Source organism: Numida meleagris, chromosome 6 (assembly GCF_002078875.1).
Source record: "Numida meleagris isolate 19003 breed g44 Domestic line chromosome 6, NumMel1.0, whole genome shotgun sequence".
Lineage (NCBI taxonomy): Eukaryota > Metazoa > Chordata > Aves > Galliformes > Numididae > Numida > Numida meleagris.
In genome coordinates, this window is record NC_034414.1 from 23,246,717 (window position 1) to 23,266,749 (window position 20,033).

General features: G+C 43.4%; 2 protein-coding genes across 12 annotated transcripts in view; one reads left to right on the top strand and one right to left on the bottom strand.

The window, feature by feature from the left end:
* PTPMT1 (protein tyrosine phosphatase, mitochondrial 1) lies at positions 90-2,199 on the bottom strand. Its single transcript, XM_021402430.1, has 4 exons — positions 1,982-2,199; positions 1,826-1,906; positions 1,435-1,626; positions 90-321 (listed from the first exon to the last, which is right to left on the bottom strand). Exons 1-4 carry the CDS (start codon positions 2,150-2,152, stop codon positions 181-183), a joined length of 585 nt encoding a protein of 194 aa, XP_021258105.1. The 5' UTR covers positions 2,153-2,199; the 3' UTR covers positions 90-180.
* Positions 1,743-20,033, top strand: part of CELF1 (CUGBP Elav-like family member 1) — a 55,584-nt gene continuing 37,293 nt past the window's right edge. For 6 of the 11 annotated variants that reach the window (XM_021402409.1, XM_021402410.1, XM_021402413.1 and 3 more), the window contains exon 1: positions 16,908-16,946. The gene's annotated coding sequence lies outside the window, so the exon portion shown is untranslated. Of the gene's footprint in view, positions 1,767-2,335; positions 2,474-2,853; positions 2,875-7,670; positions 7,852-16,907; positions 16,947-20,033 lie in introns of those variants that run through there. The other 5 variants (XM_021402420.1, XM_021402416.1, XM_021402417.1 and 2 more) reach the window with 4 other exon arrangements.

The following is a 20,033-nucleotide window of genomic DNA, read 5'->3' on the forward strand; positions in this document are numbered from 1 at the left end:
TCATCTTATGTGTGGGTGAGAACTACGGCACTCCAAGAAAAAAGCGGCCATAAGGAGAATAAGTTAGAATGAAACAGCCCAAACTCTCCTTTACCATAATTTATGTAAAAACTTCTTTATTGGTGGTCAAGAAATACAACACTTAAATTAAAGGAGCTGAGACTGAGATTTTGATAGTTCTCACCGACCCTCTGCAGTTGTCCCAGCAGTAACATCCTTGTGAAAAGTCTCCAGGACGTGGACTTGTTTACGTCGAATAAGGATGTGGGGACGGATCTTGGCAATAGCCTCTATTGCTTCCTGAGGGCTCCAGTGATGCAGCTGAAAAGGCAGAAACCCTGGAAGTGAAAATCCCTTCCATCCTTGCACCAGTTAATGGAGTCCCGCAGGAAGCTACAGGCAGTGTTAGCACTGTTGAAGAACTCGCTTCTTTATCCTTTCTGAAGGGGCTGATCCCCCCTCAGAGGGGCCTGAATCTCAGTGCAATTTCATAAAATGAGTTCCATAAAAGGAGGGATGGATAGTTGCTGCCTGGAACCTTTGTTTTCTATCTCACTCAGAATTCCTGCATGTTGTGAATAGTTTCCGCAGACCAGAAAGAAAGGGCAGTATTTTACTAACACATTACTATTACTGTGATACTTAAGCAGTTAGTGCATCATTTCAGAAAGATTTTCCAAGGAGCGTTCAATAGTACCATCAGTAGGATCCAAAGTGGGATTTTGTTTTCAGTGCTGTCTTATCCCGTTGGCTTTGCAAAGAACTCAGAAAGCCAATGCTACTTCTCTTGATCCTGCATTGTATTTACCAAGAAGCACAGAAAAGCTCTCCATTTCAGACAACCATAGAAAAGGTCTGAACAACAAAAACGGGCGATTATCTGCTCAGTGAATCTAGAATGAATTAAGAATCTCAAAATCTCTCAAAACCGGTTCAGAACTTGCTATATTAGTGGCCCGGTGGACCAAACAGCTTCTTGAAGTCTGACCACTTTGCCAGAACTGCTACAGATACCATCATGCCATGCGTTTCAAAGCTCTGGCACAACAGCAGTTTCTCTTTCCTGTAAAATCAGGACATCTTTGCCAGCACTTGTGCTAGTAACTTTTGTCGTAAGTGCAGGCAAGCAAGGTATACAAAGATAAATGAGATTATAAAAAAAAAAAGCTTATGCTGCTGCTCAGCAAATCTAAGTGTCACTTGTTGATTCACCCTCCATTTGCCAAGTTCTACAAAACAGACAATAGCGTGAGTTTGGGGCTTTGCTATCTACCACTCTTGAAATAGGTGTCTAGTCCAAACTCTAAAATCACAGAATATGAATGCACCTGTGCGTGCGCAGGTGCTTCTCGAGCAAAAGCAGGTAGCAGCAGTTGGCGGTGCTTGCCTAGAATCTGTGAAAAGAAACCCCATCTAGTACAGAGCTCGCCTTACTTGGATCAAATAGGCCGCCACCACGGTGGCACTGCGGGAGCGCCCTGCCTTGCAGTGCACGTAGACGCTGTTACCGCGCTCCCGGTGCTTCAGGATGAACTCGACGCCCTTGTGCAGGTTTTCCAACGTGGGGACTCCGGTCAGATCCACGGTGCCGAGGCGCAGCTGCTCTACGCCCAGCGCCTCCCACTCCTGCAACGAACGGCAGATTCACTCGCTTGAACTCGGGTTTGCGCCCGCGAGAAAGAAAAACCCAGAGCCTACCGAGACATCAACAGGAAGACGCGGCGGTGCCGTGACTGCAGAGAGGCGGCTCGGCGGAGAACAGCGAGGTGAGGGGTCCCCGCCTACCGCCCCTCCCCGGTCCGCCACGAGGCCGAGCGGAGCCCACCTGCGCGGAGCAGCAGAGGAAGCGGGTCTCGTACTCCTCGTTCAGGGTGAGGACGGCGCGCACGTTCTCCTCGGCCACCAGCTGCGGGCACAGCCACCGTCAGGCACCGTGAGGCACCGCCGGGCTCCTCCGGCCCGCCCCGCCGCGCCCCCTTACCCTACGGCTGCGTCCCCGCAGCGGCAGCGCTCCTAGCAGCACGGCGCGGTCGATGCGGTGGAACCAGGGCCGGCGGGAGGCGGGCAGCTGCGCCCGCAGCGCCGTGTACAGCAGCGTCGGGTAAAAGAGCAGCCGCGCCGCCCCGGCGCCCAGCGCCGCCGCAACCCCCATCGCGGCCGGGCGGGCGGCCGCACCGCCGGGGAGCGCGCGGGGGAGCGTGGCGGTGACTTTACGACGGGCGCGGGGCGCGGAGGGGCCGTGCCGCGGGTGAGCGCAGCGGCCCGGCGCCCGCCTCCCCCCGCCTCGCGGCCGGCGTGGTCTCTCCCGGAAGCGCCGCCATCTTGCGAAGCCGGCCTGAGGCGGCGCAGGGAGCCGAGCGGGTGTGAGTGGATCTCCGGGGGTAGGTGAGGGCGGCGGCCACCAGGAGGAGCTCGGGCCGGGCCGGGCAGGAGCGGCGTGGAGCCCGCGGGGAGCGCGACCCGCTTCGCGCAGGTAACGGCTGCCTTCCTGCCCCGCTCCCCGGGCGTTCGGCCCCCAGCCCTCCCGTGCCGGGCCGCGGCGGCAGCCTCCGCAGCGCGCCTCGCTCCCCCCGCCCGCTTCCCCGCACCGCACGGGGGATCGGGGCCGTGGGAGCCGCCCGCCGCCTTTTTCTGCGTGCTGCGCTGTGGTGCTGGTAGCCCCTCCGCGGCCCGGGCCCGCAGGCCGCCGGTTGCCGTCCCCGATCCGAACGGTGACAGCGCTTGAGGCCGCGGGGCGGCGGCGGGTGGCGCTGCGGCTGCGAGTGCGGCCCGGGGCGGCGCCGCCGGTGGGGGGCGGGAGAGCGGCGGCGCGGCGTGGGGCCCTACCGAGCGGCGCTGGAGCTGTGCCGGGAGCGGGTTCTGGCTCCGGGGCCGGTGAGGGGGGAGGCGGGTTGGGTGCGGGTGAGTACGGGGCTGGAGGTTATCGCCGTGGGAGCGGTGCAGCCTCAGGCGTGGGGAGTGGTGGTGGACGCCGTTGGAGTAAAATATAAAAAACAGGAGAGGCCCATCGTAAAGTGGATGGCAAACACGTGAAGGAGCAATAAAGGTTAATAAGAGCGTGAGATTTTTATAGGACTGTTTACGAGGAGGAAGTAGAGAGGCTGTGTTATAATAAAGCACGGAACCTTTACTCCTTCGAATTCCTGAGGATTCGTGGCCCCGACGTTCTCACCTTCAAGGCGCGGACATTTTTTCTGCCAGAAGTCGTCAGAGAGCATTTTTCAAATGCTGCAGCTTTCTCCCATTGTACCGCTTCAGTGTGCTCATGGGTTGTGTTTCGGCGGGAGCTCGCTTCATCTAGGAGAAAACTTGGTGGAGATATTCACCTTAAAACATGCTTTGCTTCTGGTCTGCGAGAACTTGGCCTTCCTTGAGCATGTTGATTTGTTGTATTTTTTATTTTTTGCTGGTGTTCGTTCCTTCAGGCTTAGATCTTTGAACTAGCAGTCAGAATAATTGCTGAATGGTCTCCTGGTGCCTTTATCTGTCTTTTCTATTGTTTTTTTTTTTATAGAATAGTTAATCAGTTAGATTTGAACACTGCAATGACTTGGCACCGCGTATCCATAATGAACTTTTTCTTTTTTCTTCATTCCCCTCAGCTGTATTCTTGTGAGCTCTGCGCAATGGAAGGTGTCTGGACTCAAGTCTGTAAGAGGCAGCTTTGTTGGAAATAATACTGCTGTGGCACGTCTTTATAAATCCTTACACCTTTACTTTGTTATAGGAAACGTGAGGGTGGGTGCGGCATGCATCCTGCAGCTTTACATCCTGTTGCATCTCTGCTGATGAAGAGACCTCTGGGTAGGAGCAGAATTTTTGTATCTGCTCCGGGACCTGGCTGCACCTCTATGTACCAGCAGAAACCTTAAGTACGGATGATGTGAGATTTGCTACTGAAGCAGCAGCGATAGTCCAGTGTTCTCAGATGTTTTTGCATTCTTGTTTATCAGACTTGACCTGAATGTCTTAATGTGTTATTACAATCTAGGCATTTTCAGTATTGCTTTTTGACTTTTAGTTTACCATTCCCTAGGACTTTGTGCAGTTATTTGTTGCCTTGGTAACTGCCCACAGGTGAGAAGTACCATTTTTATCCATTGATCAGTTATTTGGTGAAGAAAAAAGACCCACAACAGTATAAATCAAAGCAAAATAAAATCCTGAATTGTTTATTGAAATGGGAGTTGTAAATTAAGAAAAGTTACTTAGGCCCTCTAATACTATTTCTCTTGAAGGTTTGGAGCACAGTATTTTGAGTTGTTATCCTATTGCAAGGTTTTTTTAGGCAGGAGAGGGGCTTTGTTAGAAGAAGTATCCAACAGTCATAATGTACTTCATCTTGACACTAATGCTGCCTATGTTACATGGAAGAATGCCAGATACCACTTCTTGCTGTCTCCACTTGATTGTCCTGTCAGGGTGCTTTGTGTTTGGGGTATAACGGTGAGAAGAGAGCCTTTCAGCATTCACGCTTCCAGGAAGAGGATTCCCAAATGTCATCTAAACATCATCTTGTTCACACTTAATTCAAGCACGTAAAGCTAAAATATACATTAGGGGCAGGAAATCTGGGTAGGATAAAGGAGAAAATGCAAACTGCTTTGAAGCCCTTGGGCAAATGAATCTGCAAAGACTTGCTGTAGGGTTGAATAGCTCACAGGTCTGAACTGCGATACAGCAGGCACATTTATTTATGACAGCAATGTAATAGGGCACAGTTGTCATCCCAGGTAAAGGAAGTCTTTCTGACATCTTGATGTGGAACTTTTGGCCATTTTAGCTCCATGTTTTGCAGGAGAAAGAGCATTACTCTCTGTTCACCCTGAATTGAGCTAGCAACAGCAAGGAGCAAGTAGTGAAGACCCTAAACTGAATAGGAGTCTTCATTAAACTTGGAGAAAAGAATTTCAGTTTTGGAGATAGATAGTTTATGTGTGTTTATGTACTCCTTGAAAGCTTTATCCCGGAACTGGAATCATGGTCCATGAGCTGTCTTCTGTGTCCCATGTGCATATGTTGTCGTACTGTCTTCGGTCTTCTCAGTATGTCGTGGTCTGTGTTTTTTTTTTAATTTGCATTCAGAAAAGACCAGCCATTTTACTGGCTGCCCTGCTAGAGGCAGAGCGCTGGTGGCAACCTGCACTTTTTGGTAGCTAGTCTGTACTGTTGTAGACTTACAACTGATTTAATGGCTTGGCTTGTTGTGGTATTTTTAGACTAAGATGATACAAACTGGACTTTTAATTACATGTTAGATTACGTACATTGGTTAAAATTAGTTGTAAACTTAATTTGGAATAACTGCTTTAGATATCGCAAATGAGTAGGCACTTTGGGCTCTTCCTTGTCGGCAGCACATCTCAAGGAGGTCTTAAGCGAGGATGTGAATGAGAGGGTGAGTGGTTGCTGAGTGTGGACTGTGTCATGCTGGTACATAGCAGGCTTCCCTTTGCAGAGAAATGTTTCTCTGCGGTTGCATGTTATGTGTTCTCTCAGAACCAGATTCTCTCTTGATTATTAGAAAATCTCAGCTGAAGTTCCAGAATGACTTCTATTGTTTTTACTTGAAATTAATTCGAGTTTTTCAGAACCTTGTGTTTTTTTTTGCCTCCATCAAAATAGGTCTCTGTGGTAGCTTTCACTTCTGTCTGCAGGCTGTTTTGTGCTGTGCCTTTCATAAAAATAATGTAGTTCTTATTTGCTACATTTCAGTATTACACATGTTGAAGTAAAACCGTTATTCTTCAAACATGTTATTTAAAATTCAGTTTTTCACTGCATCCATAAATATTCTTTGCTATTTTTTACTCAAACTGTGTGGTTCAAAAGAAGTTCTAGCATATGTGTGATACCCACAGATCCTTCAGAATCAATTGGAAAGGGAAGATTCGTGCCTGTTTTCCGAAAGCAGAGGAGATGGTTATTTATGAAGTCTCTAACTGAAGTGTTCAAGTCCACATACAAAAATGATAGCTTCTTCCTTAACTTACTCTAGAGATTTGCAGGATGGATACCAAGCATCCTAATACCTGCAAACGTTTTACAAGATAAAGCTTTGAATGCTTCTTCCTGTGAGAAAGCAATGAAATAATGGTCTTCCAGGATCAGAAGTATTTTGAATGTCATCTCTAGGTCTTGCAGTTCCTGTAGGCAAAACAGAGGAAACTTTTCTCTCATAGTGTTAGATTCCCTTGTAGATCACTGTCTTAAAATCTTCCTGCCACTTCACCTGAACCTGTTCATTACTTAGCATCTAAAAAATCATGTTTTCTATTTAAGCTTCTAAGTAATAATCAAAAAAAAAGAAGTCTTGTGACAGATTGATTTAGTGAAGAATTGTATTTCTTCTGTGTTTTGTCTTGCCCGTCTTTGTGTTATGACTGCAGAGTGCTTAGCACAATTCATGAGCAGAACAGTAAAGAGTCCTTGCACAGTCAAAAGAGCTGTTAGAATTTACCACTGAGAATGATCAATGTGTAATGTTGTCAAGACATTCGTTGGAGAAGGGATTGTGTATTTACTTCATGGGTTTTGACTGCTCAGAAGTTTGTGTTTGTATGCTGGGTGATTTGGGCAATGTGAGAGTATCCTGATATTTATGGAGCGGAGCCATCCGTGTTACATCTTGGACTGTGAATTCGGAGCCAGGATTTGACCGCTGTCAGAGGCTACGGGTTGTGCTGTGTGTATTTCACAGTGTACGTGCTGCTGTGATACTGATGCTGAAGGAAATTCTGCAGCGGAGAATTTTTTCGTTCTTTAAAGTAATTTCTGCTTATCTTGGGGCTACATTTATTTGGCAATTCATGATTGCTTTGGAAAGGAGCAGGACCAAGAGGCATTCTTGATCTTTTCTGTGAGGAAAATACTTCAGGATATGGTTAAGCATGTGGCTAATTCTGAGTGTACCAGTATGTTCCTGAACTTGGAGGGAACCTAAACTGTTATCTCAGCCAACATGAAATACAAAAAATATCCAACTTCTGGTTTGAACGCCGGAACATTTCTGTTTATTGCAGGTCATGTTACCAGAACTGAGTAGTGAGTGCATTTCTGGTTCTGAATTGGTTACTGCATTGCTAGTATAGCTGAAAGTTACAGCTTCCACTTACTTGGATGAGAAAACTTTCTTGCTAGATTTTCTAACTTAGTTACTTATCGGCACAGAAATGTGTGATACACTAAATAGGAGAAACAGCCAGCAGCATAGGGAGAAAAGGTTCAAAAAGGTTGCTGTAATTAGGTTTTGGGCAAAAAAACACAAGTGTGTCTGTGCTACCAAAACCAACAAGGGAGACCTGGCCTGTTCAGCAGTTCTTGAAATGCTGGTAAACGTGGGGATTCCCTGAAAGGGAGGTGTTTGTCTCACTTCCAAGTTGCTGCCAAATTCTACTGGGTGAAGAAGAGCATTGGAAGTTTCTGTATTGCCAAGGTGGACTTAGGCAAAGCGAACTTGGACTCATTTCAAAACAGTGACTCCTTCTTTAAGTTCGTACACTTCAATCTTTTCTTCCCCTACGCAGCATGACGGTGAGGGAGTGTGTGCGTGTGTGGAGGAACTTGTCTTAGCCATGGGCTCTGTCAGAGACCATGTATGGGTAAAGCACTTGGGCCAGTTCAGCTCCCTGCTCCTCCCTCCTGGAGAGCTGAGCAGAATCTCTTCTGCTGAAATGCTTGTTCCACTTTCTATATTTGTACAGCAGCAGCAGCTAGCTAGGCAATGTGGCCTGCCTTGTGTGTGTGCGGCATTTGCTGAGCAGAATTGGGAGCCAGGGTCACAGTATTTGTCGTTAACGTCCATCTGTCTGTCTGTCTGCGTCTGGGGAGGACTGGCATTCCGGGTGAAAGGTGACCTGTTTGTGGATGCTTTGTTGTTTTTTTTTATGTAAAATGCAATTCGTCCAAGCTGGGAATGTAGTTGACTGAGAGTGGAGGAGGGAAGGCAGTTGTCTTGCAGGGAGAGTATGGAGTGAGTGGCAGCGGCACCAACAACATTACTGTGAGCTCCGTAAAGCTGCTGTCTTCTGGAGGGGTTTAATATCCTTGCCTGCTTTGGGGAATGATCAGCCAGGACCTGTTTGTTGCCATAAAAGGTCTGTTGTCACTGTCTGCTGTGAAGATTAGTGAAAACGTGATCCTGTCCTGGAAGATCTGAGTGCTGCCTTTGCTTCTTAAGGGCAAGGGGGATTAATGAGGAGCTAGACCCTGGCTAGCCTAGTTTAGGATAAGGAGTTGGCTTTGGGGGATGGAGTTGTAGGAAATACCTTATGAGGAAGAGCTGGGAACTTGTTACTAGGACTTCCTTGGCTGTTCATTTACATGAACTTTGTATTTATGCTCTACAGGCAGTGGGAGGGCTATTCACAAGTGCTTTTCTTAAGCAGTAGATCAGGTGAACAAATAGTGAGGGCAGTCTGTTGGCTGCTTGAACTGTAGTAAACTGTTGATACAGTAGTGGAAAGGTGCTCTTTTGGCAGTAACTGGATCCACCATTAACACTGGCAAGAAATCGAGGAGGGGGGAATGGGAAATAGGATACAAGTACTTTTTTTCTGTCCTTTAGGGGATGCTAAACATTTTGCTGTCTTTTGATTATCTATGCAAACTGTAATATGTTTCTGGAATCTGAGTGAAGAAAACATTGTTTTACTTGTAGAGTAGGAGTATCATCTTCTTAAAATCCTTCTTGAGAACAATGCTTCAGAAAGTCAGCCTGAATAATTTTCCTTTCCTACCACTGCACTGTCTTCAGCATATTTCCTACTGAGAAACTTATGTGTACCTCAAATTTGGAATAAGGAAAACCTGGAACTGAATGGTGGGATCTCTACTGCCCAGCAGTGTCTGAATCCTGCAGTGCCTGCAGGCAGGGAGCTATGGATGATGTGTGACAGAGGGATGTCTCATGCACGAACTCAAGCATCTTTATCATGTGGCTGCTTTTGGATCATTCTTTACATAATAGGGGTACACTGTGGTAGTTTTCTAAACTTTGTCTGGGAAACCTGAGGAATTCATTGTGATTGTTCAGCTTTCCAGGATATTAAGTTTGCTTTCTTAAGCGTTCTTGTATGTTTCAGAATTGTCACATCCTCTTAAATCTCTCAGCCTTTCTTCCTACTTCTCGACTTCCTGACTCCCCAGCTGACATCCTTTCATTTGTGCTAGCCAGAACAAAGTGGCGCAAGCCATATAAACTGATTCTAAGTTTACAATAACAATCAAAAGCAAATGTTGGTGCTATTCAACGGCAACAATCAAGATTGTATGTTTCTTCTATTTTGAAGTGTTTTCCAGTAGCATACTTAATTTTTACCTGTAGTCTTGTAGCAGGCGTGTGGTTAGGCAGTTTCAAACAACACTTGGAAGTACACTATTGCATATTCAAAAATTGCTGTTTGTCTGTTCTGTGAAAGATGTAATGATGAACGGATAGAACACCATAGAAATCCATGTTTGCCAAGTGCATTGAGTAGACAAGATATAGCCAGGCTTTAGAATGGCATTACGAGTTTTAAATCTTCCATTTTGTGAAAATCTTCTTAATGACGCTTAAGACAGTGACATTGTTTAGACCAAACTAAGCTGGCAGTTGTGTTTGTTGGAAGGCAGATGCTTTGAGCTGTGTAGAAAATTTGTCAGGTACCTATTGCCAGCTGCTGCAAGAAGAGAGACTTAGTACACTTCCTATTTCCAGGAGTTCCAGTGATTCACGAAGCAAAATGTGATGCTTTAGATGCATAAGGCCAGGAAATCCTATTTGGTGTATATACTTGGAGTTTAGGGGATAATACCTATTAATCCATTCTGGATTGACTGCGTTATTATGCTGTTTGTAAGACGTTTCTTCAAGGTTGGAGATAAGTAAGAAATTAACTTTTATCTAACATTCTTTGTAGGTCCTGAAATTCTACAGCAAGAGAGTTTTGTTTTTCTTTTTAATTTTTTAAAATTTTTATTACTTTTATTCTGTACTAACTTTTTTTGGTGTCATAATTGTGCAGCTCAAGAATAATGTTATGTCAGGGGTGGATGTGTGGGAAGATTGTGGGAATTTGGAATTAAGCCCAGAGTGAAGTTAGCTACATTTGTAAAGGCTGTTGAAACGGAGGTGTTGAGAAGAGGTAAGGTTGATAACTAATTTAAGTCAAGTTGATAAGAATTTACTTTTGATTAAAAAAGCTGAATTATACAGTTAAGGAAGGGACTGACATCTTTAAATTATGGAAGTAGTTCATGGGTGAAAAGTTGGAAAGGTAATTATACAGAAGAACATGCCCAAACGCGTTACTTACAAGCTGTAGTGTGTTCGTAATGGAAATAATGGAACCTTCATCACTTGAGGCTTTTAAAACTAAAAAGGATTAATGAGAAGAAAATTAATTATGACAAACTCAGCACTTAAATCTGATAATGCAGATTTGTGAGTAATCTGAATGAGCATGTGCTGGTGTTGCTCTGGAAAGAAGCTAGTTCTGTCCTTCATGTTTCCCCTTTCCTTTGTGTTGCTTGGCGCTTTTGTGAGGTAGTGCAGTGAATTGAATCAGGGAAGATGGCTGGGTTAAAACTAGTGGTTTCCCATTGTTGATAGTCTAGATCAGACCTGGATCACGTCCCTCCTCGGGATCATTATACGCAGGTGGGAATAGATAGCTGAGGAGGGAAGAGTTGTGCTCTATTCTTCTGCCAAGGGCAACGACTTAAAATGGATTCGCAGTAGGATTATCTTGAATGGTACATGTGCATTTTCTCCACATTTTTCTCATCTTTTTGGAGAGCTTATCTATGGTCTTCTCTGGAAATACAGCCGGAAAAGTTGAATTAAAAATTGTTTGCATGTGTTATCTGCTGTGGCAAATATCATTTGGTCCTAGGCAGGAAGGTACTAGGTGTTCTCCTAACACACTTCATTATGCATGCAGTATCTGATACGCGCTGTGCTTGTGTTGCTATGCAGAGAAGCCTGCTCTTTTTTCTGAGGAAGAAATTGGTTATCTTTCCTAATGTAAGGATAAAGAGAAGACAGTGTGCCACGTTGATTCTTCTGTGTGGTTTTTATTCTGGAAGTATGAGGTACCTACAGAATCTAGGTGTGAGGTACAGAAACTCGGAGAATCTGGCAAGATGTTAGAGGGTTTTGTGTCTGTTTGGTGGCCTCATGCAGCCAAAACTGTATTTGTAGCACTTGCTGTGTCTTAAAGTTCCTGTTAGCAGTGGAAACCAGCTGATGTCATGCTGTGCCTTCTGGGAAAAGTGAATGGAAAGAACTGATAGAGATGTAAGTGAAGAACATCTGAAAATATGTGCAAGGAACTACAAGCGAGGGCTGAGTCTCTGCAGTTCCTGACAAAGCACATGGACAGTCTTGATCCTTGATGCTTCTTCCTTCCCACCCCTTCTCCAAGATCTGACTGGGTGATGGATCCAGCCTTTGCAGTGGGGAGTATTTCTGGAGCCTTGGGTAGAGAAACGTAAGTGAAGTTGCCTTGGCACAGGTGTCCCTGAGTGTTAAACACCAAGGGTTAGCAGTCTGGACGAGATGTTTCAGGGTCCCAAAAAGAGCCACAAATGTGCTTTGTGCAGTAAAAGGCTACTGAAGTCAGTAGGAAAAAAGTCTCTTGATCTTCTTTTAGTAACTTTAACTAAGAACGGAAACCACAGTTCTTTAGGGAGAGAGAAGTTTGTTTTAAGCATGGTGCTACATTTGTGAATGATACTCAGAAAAATGTTCCATGGTGCCCTGCAAATTTATTTATTGATGTGTTTTGGGGTGGTTTTGGTGGTATTAGTCTGAATTAATGCAGGAAAAACTCATGTTTCTAAATTATTTACAGTGGTTCTTATCCTTCAGATGCTATATGAAGATACTTGAAATAGTGCAAAAAAAGAAACCAAAGCATATTGAATGAAGAAAAATGAGAAACTTTTGGAGAGCCTGAGTGGAGGCTTAGGAAGAACTCCTTTGCAATTAAATGGTTAGATCTTATTTCATTTGAGTTTTTGAACAGAAGTCAGAACATTGCCAAGTTAATGTTCCCACAGCAATACTAGTGTTTTCCTCTGAAGAAGAAATAGTATGAAATGTTTTTGAGAGTTACAACTCTGCACACCCAGCAGTAAAATCTCTTAAAGCGTTAGTAAAAGATTACCTGCTTTTGAAAGTGATTTGAATCAATTTTCATTGTTTAAAATGGAGTGTTGGCCCCAGTTCTTTGCAGATTTGGATAAGTTAAGAGTTTATCCATTCACTTCTGTAAAGAACTCAACTGTGTGCCTATTGCCAAACATATTTATATATACATATATATATGTTGCAAATGTGGGATTTCAAACATACTCAACTTCTTGATCAGTTACATTCTGAACTCGAGAAGTTGGGACACATAAAAATTGTTTTCACTCTGAAGCTGGCAGTAGATGCTGAAAATGTGTTCCCTCTTTGTAGCGGGTGCATTAGTACAGAATGGTGATGGCATTAGTTTGAGGATCTTTGTGGGGAGGCTTACGATGTATTTTTCCCCCCTCTGAATTGAAATCTATTTGTTTCCATAAAATGAAAGGAAGAAGTACCTTGCTATCATTATGAAAGGCTTACTTCACTGTGGAGCTATGCAAACTGTGTTCATGCACATTACACGGGGATGCTTTTCCTCAAGGTTTTTGCTTTTGGGTTTAATGATAGCAAAGTGGAAGTGTTTCAGTCTTTTGGCTGAAGTGCACGAGGCTGTTGAAATTCAGTATTGCTTCCAAAAGCAGGCATAGTGTTTAAGCTGAGAATTTTGCTTCTGTTCAGTATACCTCAATCTTTTACCTAAATAAGATGTTAAGCTGTGGCTGATTAGTTTTCCCTGGCATGTGGGGTATCCATAAAGCAATCGAGAATTTTCCTGTCTCCTTTTTCCCCCAAGGCTCAGTCTTGGGACTGGTGCTCTTCAACATCTTTATCAATGACATAGACGATGTAATTGAGTGCACCCTCAGCAAGTTTGCAGATGACACCAAGCTGAGCGGTGCAGTCGATATATTGGAGGGAAGGGAAGCCATCCAGAGGGACCTGGACAGGCTGGACAAGTGGGCCCACGAGAACCTAATGAGGTTCAGCAAGGCCAAATGCAGGGTGCTGCACTTGGGCCAGGGCAATCCCAGGTATTTATACAAACTGGGGGAAGAACTCAAGAGCAGCCCTGCAGAGAGGGACTTGGGGGTCCTGATGGACGAGAAGCTGGACATGAGCCAGCAGGGTGCGCTGGCAGCCCAGAAGGCCAACTGTATCCTGGGCTGCATTAAAAGAGGAGTGGCCAGCAGGGAGAGGGAGGTGGTGGTCCCCATCTACTCGGCTCTTGTGAGGCCGCATCTGGAGTACTGCGTCCAGGCCTGGGGGCCCCAGCACAAGAAAGACACAGAGCTCTTGGAACGAGTTCAGAGGAGGGCGACTAAGATGATCAGAGGCCTGGAGCACCTCTCCTATGAGGAAAGGTTGAGGGAACCGGGCTTGTTTAGTTAGGAGAAGAGAAAGCTCTGGGGAGACCTCATTGTGGCCTTCCAATACTTGAAGGGAGCATATAAACAGGAGGGGGAACGATTGTTCATGAGGGTGGATAGTGACAGGACAAGGGGGAGTGGTTTTAAACTGAGATGGGGGAGATGTAGGTTAGATATTAGGAGGAAGTTTTTCACTCAAAGAGTGGTGACGCACTGGAACAGGCTGCCCAAGGAGGTTCTGGATGCCCTGTCCCTGGAAGCATTCATGGCCAGGCTGGATGTGGCTCTGGGCAGCCTGGTCTAGTGGTTGGCGACCCTGCACCCAGCAGGGGGGTTGAAACTCGATGATCTTTGAGGTCCTTTTCAACCCAGGCTATTCTGTGATTCTATGATTTTGTTCTAATCTGCACTGATCCCAAAATGAGCACCTCTCTTCTTCTTTAATCTGTTCTTCCTATTATATCTGTTAATTAGTAAACTCAGGCTCTGGTAGTTGAGCAAACTGTCATGAGTAATTCAGTTGGTCTGCTAACTGGCTGTACAGACTGTCTGGTAACGTGTAAGTAGATGAGTCCTTTTGCCTGTAAGACTGGAGAAAGCAGAATTTGACAGCTCTGTCTGCGGAAATGATCAGGCACAGTGGCTGGTAGCTGTTGCCTTGTGTTGTGCCAAGTGCTGAGAGGTGCAGGTGGCATCCAGGTTACAGGAGAAGATGGCAGATTCTCAGATCAGAAAGCATGGTTGCCTCCTTGGTAGGTTTCTGGCCACGTAGGAGCCTCTAGTTCCTGGCAGGTTTCTCATTGCTCACTCTGTTGTCTTTTTGTCTTGTAAGTAATGTTAATTGGAAAGTGGCATGCTTTCTGTGGGTTGTGACCTAAACTGCCACATTAAAACTTCATCTACTTTGTTTAGGCTTCTCTATTTATAATCTCACTTATCCAGTACTCTTGCTCTTCCGCTCTCAGATGCGTCATTGCTCTCCTCCTTAATGTCTGCCATAGAATAGACATTTTTATATTTCAGAGTTTTTAATATTGGCTGTATTGGTACTAAATGTGTATAAATCCATTGTGACTCCAGACTGAACATTGATTTATGTGAGAGAACGTTGACACCATGGTGTATCTGGGAGTGATCCATGTGGTCTGCTGTATCTGTTTTCTTTTTAATTGTAGGTGGTAGGTTTGATATCCCATAAGCATTAAATTCCTGGAAGGTGCAATCGGAAATCAGAGCTAACTGGTCTAAACAAGCGCTGACTGTGGCAATAATTTCATTGATCGGAACCCATTAATTGATCCAGTAGTCTCCTTATATATAGTCCTGGGTGCTGGGGAGACTGAAGCTTTGCCACTAAGTACCAAAGTGGTATCTCAAGATTTATTGGGCTCATCTCCATCTTCCAGTACTTAGCGGCCAGAGCCATTTGTTTTCATTACCACCTGCAGTTCTATTTCTATTGTGTGGCATACCAGAACTTACAATTCTTTGCTCATCAGCAGGTATATTTTGTCTCTGCTGGGTATGGCAGGGCCAAGTGTTAAATCTCGTTTTTCTACCTGGGGTTGTCAGGTAGTGTTGTTCCTGCCAGCTTTATGTACCAGGAATTAGAAGTGACATTGGTACTCAGATACAGCATTTCAGTAAAGGAGGATAACTGCTGGAAAAACCTTAGTGAAAGATATGGTGTCCTAGTATATACCTATTGGTTGTTTTGTCATCTCCATGAAGAACCTACACTCAAGCGACTATGAAAACAGCTGGCTATTGGCCTCTAATGCTCACCTTCATCTGAGGTATCCAAGTTCTGTTTTCTTTTGAGAAGGAATAAAGTTGTCAGATTCTTTGGCCTTTGGGCTATGTCTGTCTGCTGTGTGAACTTAAATCAAGTATTCAGTGTATTTATGTTCTGCATGCAATTATATGAGCCATATTGAAACAATTCTGGTTTGAGAAGCACTTATAATTTAAGACCATTCTCCCAGGCTTTCTACAGGTGGTTGTCAGATTTGCTGCTTGCTTTCATAAAGTATTTTATTGTGTTGAATTTTGTCTTTGATTCCTTGAGTTGTATACTTTTTTTTCTTAAAAGTATCCAAGAGTTCTGGTTTCCTCTGGCTACGTTAGCTGTACTTCAGTCTGCTTTGAAGTTTTTAAATTAATTCTCTAGTTTTACATAGCTAACATGCTAAGGGAAGGTTTTCTTTTTAACATTTAAAAAGTTGTTTACTGGTATATTCTTAGGCATTTACATGATCGATGAGCTGTGTATTTCAGATTTTACTGAAAGCTGATTATCACAGAAATGTAACTCAGCACTTATGACAATTCCATTTGGATTAAATACTTTGTAAAGTTTAAGATTAAATGGAAGAAAAAATAAAATTTCTATTGCATGTTCTGAAGCCAGGGCTATTAGCAGGAGTCTGAGAGCACATTTTGGCCATAAACAAATACTCTAATTAAACTTCAAAAAAGCAAAGGAATGTGGGTGAGGTGGAAGAAGATGTAGTCAGGTAAAATATTTGTTATATCTATAATATAGAATCACCAGTAGAGATAGTGTCTGAAACAGTACACGTGTTTCTTCTGAATTCATTATTCCGAACGTTATTCTGAAACGAAACAAAAATGTGCTACCAATAGTCAATTTTCAATAATATTCTACAAATCCATAATTTTGAAAAAAGGCATTTTAGGAAACCAAGTTACATTTCTCAGGATTCCTGGATTGGTTTTTATTTTTCTTAGTATTATGAGAAAACTCATTTTTTTTATCTTTAGGCTTCATTTAGAGGGCATAATATTTTATTAATACTACTGAACAAATTAGGAAAGAATTTAAAATAGCTATAAAACAAGGGTATAAAATTTCCAGGAGATCTCCTATGGGAAGAGAGGGCATGAGTACATATGATGAATATCCAAGTATATTAAAAGATAGGCTAGAAGAGGATAAGGATCACTTATTCAGACTTTTCAAAGAATATAGAGCAAAGGTTATGAAGAGGCCGGCAAAGCAAGGAAATTGTGCACGCTCAAATAGCCTTGTAAAACTGTTCTTGCAGGTGAATGATGGTTTTGGTTGTTTGCCTGTAAACGGATAAAAGAACTTGTATTTTCTGTAAAGTATTTCAAGGCAGGCGTAAACTTAGTATACTAACAAGCGGAAGCATAGAAGAAATTTAAAAATAAAATGAAATTGATGTCTTGTATTTCAGTGTATACTAGCTTGTGTTGTGATCAATTATTGAGTAGTCTAATGAGGATTGTTGCTACCTTATGATAATCTGCATTACTAGAAGTTGGCTTTAGTCTCACAGCTCTTGTACTTCCTGCAAGATGCAGTTCATGTCGTAAGAATTGGTATTAGCTGATTCTAACTGTAGAGTACTCAATATCTGTTTTTCTTTTTCTTTTAGAGTGAAGACTGGAAGTGCTAGAGAAGTGCATCGCTGCAGGTATGAACCAGCTACAGTTTGTATCCCACTGTTGCGTATTGGAGTTTCATTTCAAAGGTTCAGAGAGAAGTTGTCTTTACTTTCAGTGATGAAACCAGTTACTCTCTACTGCAGTGAGCTTGCTGCCCTTGTGCTGCTGAAAGGTATTGAGAGTGTTAACAGTTTAGGACTGCAAGTATCTAGCAAATAGGCTTCTTTAGTTTCATCTCTAATTTAATAGTTTTATAAATGTAAGTAACTACAAAGAAGGATTGTGTGTCCTGATAGTAATTTATTCACTGGAAAAAATCTTAAGTATTCTATAGTACACAAAACCCTAATGATATTAGTGGAAAAACTCAGTATGGGCTGTGACATTCTATTAATTGCAGCATGAAAGGAAAATATTTGTGTGAAAATGCTTGGATCCAAACGCGAGGATTTTCTGGTGCAGTTCTGCTAATGCCTGGGGTCCAGTAAGGGTGTAGTTTCATGAGCCAGTTCCTCCTTCCTGCTCTATTTGATTCCCAGTTCAATTTTTTTTTTTTTAAACATGGTTCTCATGATAAATTGACTGCATGGCAAACAGTCTCTTTGCTGACCTGATTAAAAGCTCTTTCACAATCAAGTGGTTTTTTCTCTGGTTTAGCGAATTGGATTGAGTGAAACTCTCCTGACCACACAACAACAACAAAAATAGATTGGACTGTAACTGTGCAGCTTAAGGACTTGGGACTGCTACGTGAAGTAACACTTCCATGATCAGATTGCGGCGCCTGCTGCTCTACTGGTAATCACCTGTGCTTTAGTCCATCAGCAGAGAAAGGAGGCTCTTTGAGAAGCTAATAGTATACCAGCCATGTCACTTCCCAATTTTTATACAGAATGCTGGTGGTAGCTCTACCAGAGCTCTTGAGAGATGAAAAATTATGCTTTTTTTCAATTTCATAGAATCATAGAATCATAGAATTAGCTAGGTTGGAAAAGACCTACAAGATCACCTAGTCCAACCATCCACCTACCACCAACATAACCCCACTAAACCAGGTCTCTCAATGCTATATCTAAACGTTTCTTGAACACCTCCAGGGACGGTGACTCAACCACCTCCCTGGGCAGCCTGTTCCAGCGTCTGACCACTCTTTCAGAAAAGTAGTATTTTCTAATGTCCAGCCTAAGTAATGTCCTAATGTCCAGCCTAAGTCCTCCTTTCAGTAAGAGTCAGTCTTCTCCCTGCCACACTCTTAAATCTAAGGCTTTTTAAAACAAGAATGTATCCTGTTGTTACCAGCTTGTAGGTATTTGAAGTGATTTGCTGCCAAGGTGGCGCTTGTTAACAGATTTACCTAAGCTTGAAGGTGAAATGTGATATAGAGATCCAGGTTAAAGTAACTGTCCCTTTTCAAGAGATCTGAGAAATAAATCCACTTTATGATTTTGCAAATTCCTGTGAATGCTGAAAAGACAAAGTTGAGTTGTCCTATTGTACAAAACTGCCATACTGTTCTTTGCCTGGCTTTGAATTTTCCATAGCTTAATCAGGTTTCTCAGTTGCAAGAAGAATGATGGTACTGGAAACTCCTTCACACTTTGTTTTCACCTCCTTGTAGCTAGAGGTTCAGCTGGGAGCCTGTGGCATTGATCATATCACATGTTAGATACTAGGCAGCCAGCGATGCTGGAAGAAAGCGTGAGTGACCAGGAATGATTCATTCCTTCTGTGGCACTTCCTTAACAAGGAACTTAGAAGCTTGGCTGGCTCTGTGGGCGGAGAGCAACGTCCCTTTACCAGCTTTAGTATGTTGACTTTCTTGTCCTGTCCAAGGCAGAAAAAGTGTCAGGAAGAACTGTGGAAAAAATGGCTGGAGCAAACATTGCTGAAGAAAGTAGAACTGAATAAGATCTATGGTCAGTGGAAAAATCATACACAATGTGATGGCTTATAGAAGATACCAGTCCTGCTGGCTAGTCTAGTTGGAATCCAGGAATTCCATAATTTTTGAGTGATTTTTAGAAACTGGTGAAGTACCAGTTGGAAGGCGTAGGTCTCCAGGCATTGTGGATATTGCACAGCATACAACTTCTTTCCCAAGCAGCTTGCACTCTGTTGCTTACTCTTCCCTCTTCTTTGCTGCTCCATTAGGACCACGAAGAAGATAGGAAAGAGGGGTTACTGTGTTTGTGTCTGAGGCATTTCTGCCTTTTGAGGCAGTGTAATCTGTGATTAGACCTCGTTCTTCAGGCTTAAAGAATTTTATCAATTACAAAATGCAGTTCCAGAATCGATTGGTTTGGATTATGTAAGTAACAAAATGTTCAAATTATTTAAATAAACTAGTCCAGTTTATGATTGCTGAAGATAAGTTGTGCAAAGGAAAACCTCACTTTGGTGCACGGTACATAGTTTCTCACCCGTAAAAGAAGCAATCCTGAATTTGTCTTAATGTAATTGTAGAGAGGTGTCCAAATAAGAGGAGTGATTCGTCAACATCTGATAAGTTTGTATAAAATCGTTTAAATGCATCTGAGTATAAAATATCTGTTACGATGAACTAAGTAAATTGATGCTGCAGAAATGGATCAGGGTAGAACTGTGGCGGAATTCTAATTCTAGTCTGGTACTGTGTGTAAAACCGAGGAAGAGTCAGCTTTGCTTTGAGATGAGGAATCAGTTGGCCTTTAGATGGCGCTAGCCTGTGTTTCCTGCTTCTATGGTAACTGCTGTCTCCAAGTTTTTGAAATGGAGACTTTATTCTGAGGCTTGAGCTTGTTCCTTGTACTCAGAAACTTGTATGCCATGCTTCGCCAAGGCGAATTACAGTTATTCTTGTCAAGAATTAAGGCCATGTGAGCACTGACAGTTTCACGAGTGAGGAACTTCTGCCTGCTGAATTGCCACTTGTCAAATCCATGTTCACTATGCTGATGTTCTTCTGGGCAAACAAATTTACCTTTACACCGTTCCGACACCGTGTGAACAGACTGCCAGTCATCGTGTTCTTGTCCTGCTCCTCCCTTATTCAATGGTCCCTTTTCAGTTGTCCTGAAGATTAAAATAATTATCTGCTTGGCATCCCTGTACCAAAAGCCAGAGGAAATAATGTCTTG